The 11,984-nt window shown below is 45.3% G+C and overlaps 1 protein-coding gene across 2 annotated transcripts; it reads left to right on the forward strand.

The window, feature by feature from the left end:
* The first annotated feature begins 3,595 nt into the window (after positions 1-3,595).
* Positions 3,596-6,073, forward strand: LOC136509643 (uncharacterized). Of its 2 annotated transcripts, XM_066504390.1 has the most exons (7): positions 3,596-3,793; positions 4,303-4,417; positions 4,550-4,664; positions 4,754-4,817; positions 4,913-4,985; positions 5,472-5,553; positions 5,621-6,073. In XM_066504390.1, the coding sequence occupies exons 1-5, from the start codon at positions 3,708-3,710 to the stop codon at positions 4,950-4,952; spliced, it is 420 nt and encodes a 139-aa protein (XP_066360487.1). In that variant the 5' UTR covers positions 3,596-3,707; the 3' UTR covers positions 4,953-4,985; positions 5,472-5,553; positions 5,621-6,073. The 2 variants fall into 2 exon arrangements, 1 of the variants encoding a protein (XP_066360487.1); XR_010772407.1 differs by having other exon boundaries at positions 4,303-4,457; positions 4,550-4,817.
* The last annotated feature ends 5,911 nt before the right edge of the window (positions 6,074-11,984 follow it).

Genomic DNA, 11,984 nt, shown 5'->3' on the forward strand with positions numbered 1-11,984 from the left:
GTAAGTTATAGGGGATACTTGTATAATTTTGAAGTGATGAGGGTCGTACGGTGTAATAAAAATAGCCCAATAACAGCTGTTCTTTTTTTGTTAGCAACATTTCAGTTTGGCAAATACAGTTAAAAGGAGAGAGATTATGGTAGAAACAACGAAATAAAATCAACAAGAAGGGCTGCTGCTGCTATACTACTACTACTGCTACGTGTATATATACAGTGGAAACAGAACGTACCTGGTTGGCGGCCGCCATGTCGCCGTCAAGGCTAGCCTGCTCGAGCGAGGATACCTGCAGGTAAGTATAACAATAACACACACGCTCGAGCGAGGATAGCTGCCTGACTCTTATAGAGATAGCTGAACGAGTTAACCTCGGCAAAGTCTCAATCAGACCAAGAGGATCCAAGCTTCCTTCGGGCTTCTTCGTTCCAAAAGTGTATGCCGGCCGGACAGCTTGGGTATTTCAACTTTACAGTTTACAAAGACGCGAGTTTTGTTGAGATGGTTACTTTCTCAAAAGCCACCAACCCATCCACACCCACTGCCCACCCACACGCACTAATTAACGATTAAATAAAAACTATTGGCTGAGTGCGCTGCCTTATACATAATAAAAATTGACACGGCTTGACCTTGGGCGAAATTAGGGTAGTCAGGTCTTCCCCGTCTTGTAAGATTGTGTCTAGGAATAACACTGCTACAAAAACGACTTTATCACGCATTAGCTTTTATTTGAAGAGTTGAGCATCTTATTTTATCATCTTTAGAAATCATCTCGTGGCCTAATGCCCATGTCCGTATTTGAAAATAGATTTTCGGAGGCAGGTCTCTTTTAACACGGCCATCTCTGAAAATAACTCTACATATTTCCAGTCACGGCCACTTAAGAGACCTGTCTCTAAAAACATACACACCAAGCATATCCTACTGATCAAACCACAGACGAGCAATCATTAGGGAGTGGACATACATCAAATGTAGCTTGTAGAACTAGTTGGTCAAGCCACAAATTTCAGGCAGCGTGTATCATTGTGTATGACTTGACAGCGGCAAGAACAGAACCGTGTTCCACACCTCACGCATGTGTAGTTTGCAGAACTACCACAGACTGAGCAGTAGTGCCGTTGAGATGAAGAGCTTGGTGGACCTACAGCAGCCCTCAAATATGTTGGGACATGAGGAGGTAGGGATTCCAGATTTGCCTGTCACAGTTGCAGAGTGAAAATCTTTTAAGAACCCTCCTTAGAAAATAAATATGCGAGAAAGAAGGTTACTTACTTCTTGTAAGACATCCATGCATGATCTTGTCGCCCTCTTTTCCAAAGCTTTCCCCTGCCTTGTCTTGCGTTTCATAATCTTGGACTGCTTTTTTTTGCATGAGGACTGTAGAAATGAAATTCAAAAACAAAAGATGACTACATCGAAACATCCATTGTCCCTGGGTAGAGCATCTATATAATGTATGTAAATGCAGAAGTTCCAGAAACGTTGAACCCATGAACCTTTACAGATGAAAAGCTAGAGCATGTGAAGAGCTGGCTTCAGGGGCATTCCATTGACTAAAAACACAGTCACCTTATGAATAATTTCTGGTGTTCGTACCCGATTTGGTAGAAGTATTTCAAGGACATTTTAATCTTATTTGTCAATTCATTTACAAGGAAAAGAATGAAGAATGTTGTTTAGTCTGGAAAATGGATACTACAAGCAATGAAAATAAATAGCACACATAACCACCCTGTGTTTGAATATTCGTCATTTGCGAAGATTAATTTGTTCAATAGTAAATTCTCATCGAGTCTCTGCATACTGTATCAACATTATCCTTTTGGAATTGGTATGAAGACAAATGAGAAAGAAACTGACCCGGGTCTTCCTCGTCCGTCCGTGGATCCATACTCATCATCATTAAGATCTACCACCTCAACCCCGGCATTATCACTCTCAAGCAGTGGCGGAGCCAAGGGGGGGGGGGGGGGGGGGGGGGGGGGGCTGGCAGGGGCCATGGCCCCCCCTAATATTTCACAAGAAGAAAAATTAGTAGTATGACTTAATATTTTTTATTTATATTAAGAGAGAGATTATATAAAATTCTTGTCATTTATACCTATTAATATCTTCTAGATAATATAATCATACAAAACACAATTAGATAATAAAATTATCGCAATGAAAAAGACCGAGTCGGTACTCAAGATTTACAAAGTCACCCTAAACGTCTTGCTGTTAACGGGCATGTCACTTACCACAGAAAAATAGCGCCTTAGATCCTAGGATACATATAAGAAATTGTGAGCACCCGTTCAAGCCAATGAATTAATTCCGACAGTCATCACAAGGAACCTAACGAGTTGAGTTGCACTTAGTTTTTACATGTTGTCTCTTTTGATCGGCCCCCCCTAAGTATAATTCCTGGCTCCGCCACTGTTCTCAAGAGCTTCAAGGCAAGCTAATGCAGCCTGCATGGCGTTACAGAAATGGATATGCTCACAACAGGGTAACAAAACATAAAGGGTATTATGTCAGGCACAGTGACAGATCAGTAACTACAAGAATGAAAATGATGTCAATACGAATCGAATCTGAGCTAAGACCTTGAGTTCTTCATTACTTATCAGTCAGAGATGAACTACAGAATGACAGGATGAGAATGTCAGGGGAAGAGGATCTGGAAGCAGACTTACATCATGACGATGGAAATGCTTAGCACTTTAGACAGTATATTAGTAGAGCCTACAGTTACTGAGCTATGGGCACATATTCTGTTTTGATTAGAAACCAGAGCGTTTGTTTAAAATTACAAAATGTGCCAGTTTGGATAAAAAACAACAAGGCAAGACTCCGACCTAGACAGCGGATTTTCCATAATAACAGAGCAAGACACACAGTGCAAAAGTTAAGATAAAGCTCTAATCATGAGCAGTGTAAATTCAGGATAGAACTCTTTGGCTAAAGAGTCTTCTAGAGCATATATATTACCAAAACTTCTTGTCTATAAGGCCAATCCTTTGCTCTCAAAAAAAAAGTGAAACTATAATAAGGCCAATCCCTTAAAATGGGTTCTGTAATATATCCCCTAAACATAAATTGGAGCGTTTTCATTTTCAACTCCAACGCTGTCATATTCCTGGTCCGGAGGCCCTCCAAACCAAACTGGGTTAGCAGACTAGAGGCGATGGTGATACAAAAACCAAGCAAGGCTGCTTCCTTTGATCTGAAGATTATCGATCAAACAACAAAAGCGTAAATCCCGCCCCTTCCTAGCTCGTGTCTTGTGGACTGAAACTATGAGATGGCCTGGCCCAGAGTGTCTAATTCAAAGATTCGTGCCGAGTGCCGAATGTCTCGTGCCTTTAATTCAAAGATTCGTGCCTTTTGGCGTTCAGGATTTTTCAGCAGCTTGCGTGGATGCCAAGTTGGCCTGCTTTTACGCTCTCTGGGTACTCGTAGCGTTTTCATGGTGTATTTTACTGCACACTACAGTATCTGCCTCAGTAGTTATTTACGGATTTACCCCACACAAGGGGGTCAAAGTCAAACCGCCAAACTAGCTCACCCGGTGCGTGCTCGGCGGCGGCGCACAGAGCTGCGGCAGGGGCACCACTTAGCGAGGTCATGAGCACCCACGTCTTCCGCCGTGCACATCGCAGGCCTTCTCCACGACGCGGCTGACAGGTCTCGCTCCAGCGCGGCCGCAGGCTCCAGCACGGATGCAGCAGCCACGGCGACGCCCGCCGAGAATAACAAAGCCTGCCGATCGAGTCATGCGCATCCAGATCTTCCACATCCCTCTCTTGTGAGTTCACCATTTCCTGTCCCTTACGCTCTTTGTTGATTTGGAGCCTGCCGATTCCATGAACGGGTTATATAGCCCTACTAGTGTTTTTTTTAACTCCTTATTTACTGAATTTCTGGTGTTCCTGTGTTTCTTGGGGTCTGGTGATATTTGGGGATGATCTATATGTCGTATGATGATGGCGTACCAATTTGTTGTACATCGTGGCTGATCTGGTGTAGTTATTTATGATTGTTTCAATACAGCTCTAGTCCTGATTCCTGAATCTGTGCTTAGCAAATTTACCCGTGCCAAAGATGGCTCTGTGAACTGTGAAGCTCTGAAATGCTAAAATCATATGATTGGGAGGGAATTATGAATATCATATTCTAGGTGTTGTGCTCAGTGCTTACAGTCATAAGAAGATGTATAAACATTATATTTTCCTAGTTGCATATGTGAGCAATACATTCTCTAGATTCCCAATGGTAACTTCAGTTAATCGATTTAACTCTTGTCTTGCTGGTCAGGTCTATGAACTGGACATGCTTTTGTCCCTGTTGCAGAATTGAAGGCTACAAGGCTCGATGGCCGAATAACGAAGAACAGACATGTATTTATCCTGACCACTTAAAGAAGCTCTTGGTATGCCTGATGATGCCCCACCCCCATTGTTTATAAACATGTAGGTAATAGGAATTCCCATGCAGCTAGTCCTCTGGTTGATAAATGAACCCCTTCAGTATTAATCTTTTTGACATCATATTAATTTTCCAGCAATATGGTCCCCCACCCTCCTACCCTCAACTGAATATTCATGGTCTGAATGCTCCAATTCATCCCGGTGCAAGTTTTCGATATGGATCTGGAGAATGGGGAAAACCTCTTGTTGGTTGTCATTTTTCTTCTTCGGGGCCCTGATCTAGTGAAATTTATCCTTAGTGAAATTACAAAGTTCTCATGTAACCTAATATTTCTCAGCATGGACGTCACTTTTATGGAGATGTTTTCAGGGATCCTACAACAGGATGTACCTAATCATGATGTATGTCTGATCAGAACAATTCTTTTTTTTTATCCAAGTTTAGTATTTTTGTGTACTTACCCTGGTTGAATTTGTTGAGTTATGTTGCATTACAGGGGGAGCCTATTGACCGCAGCAAGCACTAGGGAGACCTAGAGGAGGAGGATATGTGATCGAGCAGGAACAAGAGTAAGTATAAAGCTTGATCTTTTTTAACGAGATAGTACGGAATATACAAGTTTCATTCTAGTGATAAGTTGGTTTGGATTCTGATTACAAATGGTTTGGATTGTGTTTACAAATTGTTTCTGTTGCCTTACAGATAAACTCGTGTCCTATGCTCCGCCAATCCTTACAGATAGATTTCCCTTCTGCTCCCCCAAATCCGCAGATAGACTTTCATGTGTTTCAGATAAACTACTGTCCCACTCTATGACATGTGACGTTTATTTTACTTCAATTGATCAGTTCAGGAGGGCACTCCAACTTCTGGATCCCACTAATCTCACAAGCACTGCACATTTTGGTCTTGACTCTTTGTTTATTTTTTATGAAACAAATCCATTCATGTATATCCCCTCTGATTAAACTGTGTCAATAGATATCGACATGGTGAGTCGTTTTAAACACTTCTGTGTTTTTTTTTTTTTTTTTTTGCCTCATTTCATTTTGCAGGCAAACTTATCAAGTGCCAACTTGGAATAGGTATTTTCCACAATAAACGATTACTTCAAAGGTGCCAACAAAAGTGGGCCAGGCAAGTGATTTTTGACATAATCACATAAACAATAGCGTCACCATGCATCATTTTTTTTATCCTGCAGATTTTACAGATATCCTGCTGTGAGAAGATCAACAGGAATACCTCCATAATCACTGATCAGTAAGAACACCTCTGCAAAATCACTGATTGGTGAGAACGCACTGCATCGACATGGACTGATTCATGGCCATTCAGTCAAGTAATATGTTAGCAGATCTCATTGTTTCAAGACCAGAGTGAATTCAAGCACTGGGAACCTCACGAAGGTGACTATTCTGCAGCTCATCGGTGGAAGACCCTATCACTTATGAGACTTATTCCGTGCCTGCATGAACTTGTATCTGCTGCTGGAAACATGGCAGAAATGTAAATTAAGTTGCTCTTTTAGTGCCTCTCCTTTGATTAGCGTTGAGTTCCAAAATAGTTGGGACCCACCATCTGGTGGCGGTTCTGAAAAAATGATGTACCTCTTTATTAGATTATTCTGATTACTGTAAAACGTATAGATGTGTTCTGTAAAAAAGAAGAGATTGTTCTAAAATAAAATGGATATTCCGTATGTTTTGAAATGCATGTTCTCTAATTTCATATCACTTTTGAAAAACGTCCACTAATTAAGAAGCAATATATCTATTACATATCTGCAAGTAATTGGGATATGAAGTACAAAACAACTATTTCAGGTTCCAGATCTAGACTCGTCGCCGATCTTCCATGCTCGGACTCCCCCGCTGTAGCTCCACCTAATTTTTCTCCCTCGCCAGAGCCGGACTCCTCCATGGCCCCTCTTCCTCACTGAAGAATTTAGAGTGGTTTAACCAAACTATTAGAGATGCTCTGTGCGGCCCGTCTCTCCCTCACTGAAGAATAAGAGGGATGGTTATTCGGCTGCTGCTATCTCTTGCTATCATTTTCCTTTTCTGGATCCTCACTGCACTGATTATATTGCCAGAGTTCATGTGATTGGCACTAGATACAGAACCTGAACTGATAAAATACCTTCAAAATAATTATCAGAGGCAATTACATATGAGTTCAACATCACCCCCTGATAATGCTATGTACATGTACTTGTATATACATCTTAAATTGTGACAACATATTCTCTGAGATTTCAACTACTGCACTTGACCCAAAATTTAAGATGTATATACAAGTGCAGTAGTTGATACTGCTATATACATAACATGATATATCCCAAGGTTCTTGTGTTTCTTCAGGTACACTGATCACTGTATTCCTGGACACCTGCAAATGCAAGTCCCCTGTGGTGGACACCTGCAAATCCAAGTACCTCTGTATCTCAAGTAACATGGTGTTCTTCAGGTACACTGATCACTGTATTCCTAGACACCTGCAAATGCAAGTCCCCTGTGGTGGACACCTGCAAATCCAAGTACCTCTGTATCTCAAGTAACAAGGTGAATATTATTTGTACTAGAATAATAGTGCATGTGGAGGAGGACCACTTCGCCCGCTTACGCTTTGCTAGGGGCTGCCGGTGGTGCTCTACTGCTGAGGCCAAGAAGGAGGGGACCAATGCCAAGGAGGAGGAAGAGGATCCGAGGACCTTGCCTGCTGTTGTTAGCGTAGTGCATGTATACCACTTGCTTTGTCGTCCTCATGCTTGGCTGCCTATGGTCAAAATATTGATTCTGGCAATTTTGTTCATTGGCTGCTTAATACTAGTGGTTCATTAGATGTTTGTTTTTGTGCGCGATTGTTTACGGATAGTTTGAACACATGCTGGCACATGGTGAGCCGGCTTGCATGTGTACGTCTTGGGTTTCATAATCTGAAAAAAAAGTTCAATTCAGACCAGTATTGGTCTTTGGCCTTTTTCTATAGGTCAGACGGTGACCACGGTTTGGTCTATTATTTATTTTCTAATTCTAAATAAAGTTCACTTTTAACCACAATCGTTGGATCCGCATGGACCAATGGGTGCAAAACCCAGCGGTGAATATTCTTGCACAACTGGCATTCACGAGTCACGACAATCCTGGACGCGCGCGGCAAGCGTCTTTCCAGGGCTGCAACGTCGCCATTATTGGAGACGCGCGCGTCAGGCAGGTGCATGCCGAGAGGAAAATGCAAGCGTACCACGTTGGAGAGTGGAGACTGGAGGATCGAGATCGAAGCCTACGTAGGTGGGCAGCACAGCAGGCCGGACATTGTTTGTGTTTTGTTTAGCGCGCACTTGCCTCGGTAGTATATTAAACTCCAGCTATTGCAGACGACACTCGAGAAACGGAACCCGCAGTATGTAAAGAAATATACTGCTCCGTATAGAGCTACGTACTCAAAGGTAAACCTCAAAAGATATATATAAGCAACAAAAACTACGTACACCAGACTACTGCATCACTGTACGAATCAGGCAAAGAGCAATGATTAGCAGTGATGCAAGCCTGTTCTTAGGATTCGAACTCAAGACCTCAAAGTTCCCTCAAACATTCATACCAGATAAGCTACATAACACTTATTCATTTACGTTTCATGTGTTATATTTTTGACACTCTAAACAATATAATCTCAAATAAAAAAACAAGCTAAATAGGAACTAAGGTAAAGAAATCAAAGTACATATGTTCTGCATGGCAATTTTGCGAAGTTGTTGGAAAACCAGGTTTCCAGCAGGTGGGACACGGAAGGCCTTCGCCCAGCCGGTTGCCCTGGGCGAAGGTATGAGAAGTGGAAGGTGGCCCAAACTCAATTAGGGTTTCATAAATGTATTCAACAATCTCCTTTTACACAGTTTGGCTCCCCCTTTTATAGGGCGCTGTTTGCTACCGCTCCATATTACAATTTTATCCTCGACAACTATAGTACATTCCCGGAATATACTTATGACAATACAAGCTGCCCGGGGCAGTTCGGGTATCTTCTTCGCTCGTCCGCCTCTGCTTGTTGGGCAGTTACCGCGAGACCGTCAGTGGCCCACGGTCCCGTGCCACCATCCCGCGGGCGCTCCTCGGGCCCCCGGAACCTCCGCCCGGGGGGAACCTTCGCCGGAATCTCCGCGTCGACGCCTGGACCACGGCTTCCGCTTGCTCCACAAGAGCCTTTGCCTTCGGTTGCGCTCGGGCGCCTTCGCCGTTGTCTCCGGGCCTTCGCTAGAGCGGAGGATCCCGTTTTTTCCATGCACGTTGCTCACAAGATTCGTCAACCATTAGTTCTTGTTGCTATTGCGAACCTTGGCCTCCGGGACTCACGACCGTGTTCCAACAGTTCCCCCCTGGAGGGCATGGTCTAATATTGGCGGGCCTTGTCCTCATAATCTGGTCCTCAGGTTCTGAGGCGCGGAGGCTCTGGCGCATGTGGAGGCTTCCCCCCTTTCCCCCTGGATTGCCTAGATCAGACCGTTGCGTTGGTGACGTGTCACTTCTTGATTCGCTGCGGTGGCTCTGGAAGTTGAAACGGCAGGGCGCGGGGGCTATATAAGTGGGCGGTAGGTGAAGGCTTCCCCGTCCTCATCTGAGCCATCGCTTTCGCTGCAGTCGCTTTCCAAGTTCTTTCTTCTTTGCTTAACCTTCGCTTAGTTGTCGCTTGCCTTCGCTTCCTATTGATGTTGTTAAATCTTGGAAGTGGCTTCGCCTGTTAGTCCTCCTCCCCACCGGGCTACTTTCTTCGGTCCATATTGCCGTCTTCTCGACGTTAGAGCGAGTGGGTGGTCTACGCGTTTTGAGGAGTGTATGATTGCCAATGCGAAGGCGTTGGGGCTTGAAGATCTTTCTAGAGTTAAGGCCTTCGTCACCGATTTGATAACTGTTGAAGAGGCAGGAGACATGGCTGGCCCATCCAGGACATGGGATTTTGGGCCTTCGCTCATGACGAAGGACATGATCGAGGAGTTGCGGAAATTGGGCTGCTTTGGTGAGGCTAAGGTGATGCCTCCGCAAGGGGAGACGATTCCTAAACCGCAAGCTGCTGATGCTGTGGTCTTCAAGGATTTTTTCCTTTGCGGCCTTCGCTTTCCAGTAGCGTGCTTCCTTCGTCAAGTCCTGGAAGCGTTCGAGGTACAACTGCATCATCTCACTCCCAACGGTATCGTTACTTTGAGTAAGTTCTGCTGGGCCTGCTTGTCTTATGGTGCGGAACCCAATGTTGGTACTTTCTGCGAGTACTACGAGCTTCAGTGCCAGCCTAAATGGTGTAACACCCTCGGTGTTACACGGTGTTACACTGTACAATTTTTGCTAAAACATTGCATGTGCATCATGTTTATATGATAGTGTATGAATTATAGAGTGTAAATCAATTTCTGTGGCTCGAAACGTTCATCGGAAACGCAAAACGAATGTTATGTTTCATGTCGTGTTAGGGTTCTAAATGAATTTTTATTGAACGAAAATGCTATAGAACGCATACCCGGCACTTTAATAAAGTTTGTAGTACAAACTTCGTAGGTAATGATGAAATAGTTGCGGTCGAGAACTGGAGTCACTAGCTAGCATGGTTGGTAACCTCGAAATCGAAGTTGACGCAAAACCGAACAAAAACTTAGTTATTTTCTTAAGTCGGAAAATGGGTCGACAAAGCTAAGTTTGGAAATTTTTATAGGAGAATCGGGTTAAGTAGTGGCATGGTCTTAGGGTTTGTTTTAGTAGCCTAATATACCAGCTCCAGTGTTAAATAGATGGTTTAGCGATTGGATCACCGAGTTGGATTTTTGAGCAGCTTTAAAAATCGTGCATGGAATGTTTCAGCCGGTGTCAGCGTCTGGACGCGGTCACTGGCTTCGGTTCGGCTTGGCGCGTGGCACTAGCCTACCCCTGGCACGCACACGCGCGCTGCCGCGTGGGCTTCGTACTCCACTGTCGCGCTCGCGCACACCCGCACCGACGTTGCCACTCACGCACGCACATGCACGCGCATGCCGCTCCCGGTGACTTGTCCGCTCGGCCACCGCTGCCGTCGCCGCGGGCCCACTGCCCTGGCTAGCCCACTGCCGCCGCTTCGCCATGTCGCTGACTCCGCGTGTCGCGACACCCCGCTGCTGTTGGCCGTGGCCGCTTGTGCGAGGTCGCCTACATGCGCTCTTCCACCGCCGTCGCGTCCGCCTTGCCGCGTTGCCGCCTCGCTCTCGCCTGGCAGTACCGTGCGCTCGTGGCCATGCTTGGCTCCACCCACACGTCGCCTTGCCGTGTGTGGGCTTGCCGCCTGCCCTTACCATCACATCGTGCTCGATGCGACGCTGCGCTGACTGGCGCCATGTCACTGCGGTGCAGGGCCGAGCCGCCGTCGTCGGCTTGTGGTTTATGGCCGTGCGGCCCATCGTCCTGTGCACGTTGGCCGTTTCCCCATCGCCCCGTAGCCGTACGTGTTTGTGCACCGATTGACAGCCGCATCCCACCACCGCAACGCCACGCCAAGCCATGCCGGCCGTCCCCTGTTCCTCTGCCGCCTTGGTCGCCGGTCCCGCACCTCTCAATTCGGCCTGGTGGAGCCACCTCAATCCAATTAACCCCGTCCTCGGCTCCGCTGAGTAGCCAGCCAGCCACCCGACCCCACCTTGCAGCAAGCCTCACCGTGCCGTGCTCCAATTTGGAGCTGTCGTTCCGCCGGGTCAATAAGACCGTGCCAGTCTACGTCGAAGGCAAGCTCCCTATCCAGTGTAGCTCGTGTCAATTCCTTGCACCGCTAGCTTCGCCTCCACCTGCTAATCACCCTGCGCACCTTTGCCGAATCGCTACCGCCGCCTAGCCTTCCCTAACGCAGCCTTGCCACCGCCGTGCGCCACCGCACCATCCGTGCGCACGCGGCCAGCTCGGCTTAGGCCGTCTTCGGTCGAACCACTGCCTTATTGGTTCCGTGGTGAGTTCCTTTTGCTCACTAGCTACCCCAATTTCTCCAGCATTGTTGTAACTCACCGAAACGCCACCGCCGTGGTTGCAGGATCTCCACCACCGTGGTCCGGCCTTGCTGCGGCGTCCATATTAAGTCATAGAAACACATCGGTAGTATGAAAAATAAAAGTTATGATATATTTATATCTAAATAATTATGCGCTTTGCAATGAAAGAAGAAATATCAGAATTAACTTATATTATGGATGTGACGATGATCATAAACAATTATAAAATGGACCATTCACGTTATTATTTTGCATGAATGTTTAATAGCATTTTTTTCTCCCGTTGCAACGCACGGACATATTTGCTAGTACATAATAATGTTATGACGATCTCTCGGGGCTGCTAGAAAACAGCTACATCGACGATGGTAAGAAAATTCTAAAAATATCTCTGCAAATTGCAATGCATCGAAACACATTATGAATATTTGTCTTTTTAATTAAAAAATATGAGTCTCATTACATATATCAATAACACGTCATCTGATATGTCTATATTTCGGGAACCAAGATTTGGAGTGAGGTCATTAGAGAGAAAGGAGGTCCGAGCTGGTTTATGAGAATGTAC

This window comes from Miscanthus floridulus, chromosome 15, assembly GCF_019320115.1.
Source record: "Miscanthus floridulus cultivar M001 chromosome 15, ASM1932011v1, whole genome shotgun sequence".
Classification (NCBI taxonomy): domain Eukaryota; kingdom Viridiplantae; phylum Streptophyta; class Magnoliopsida; order Poales; family Poaceae; genus Miscanthus; species Miscanthus floridulus.

Excerpts from the sequence above, each read along its gene's own strand:
- LOC136509643 (XM_066504390.1), top strand. The coding sequence starts at position 3,708 with ATGCAGCAGCCACGGCGACGCCCGCCGAGAATAACAAAGCCTGCCGAT. Across the intron at positions 4,665-4,753 it reads ATGGGGAAAACCTCTTGTTG|CATGGACGTCACTTTTATGG; the intron begins GTTGTCATTTTT and ends AATATTTCTCAG. Across the intron at positions 4,818-4,912 it reads AGGATGTACCTAATCATGAT|GGGGAGCCTATTGACCGCAG; the intron begins GTATGTCTGATC and ends GTTGCATTACAG.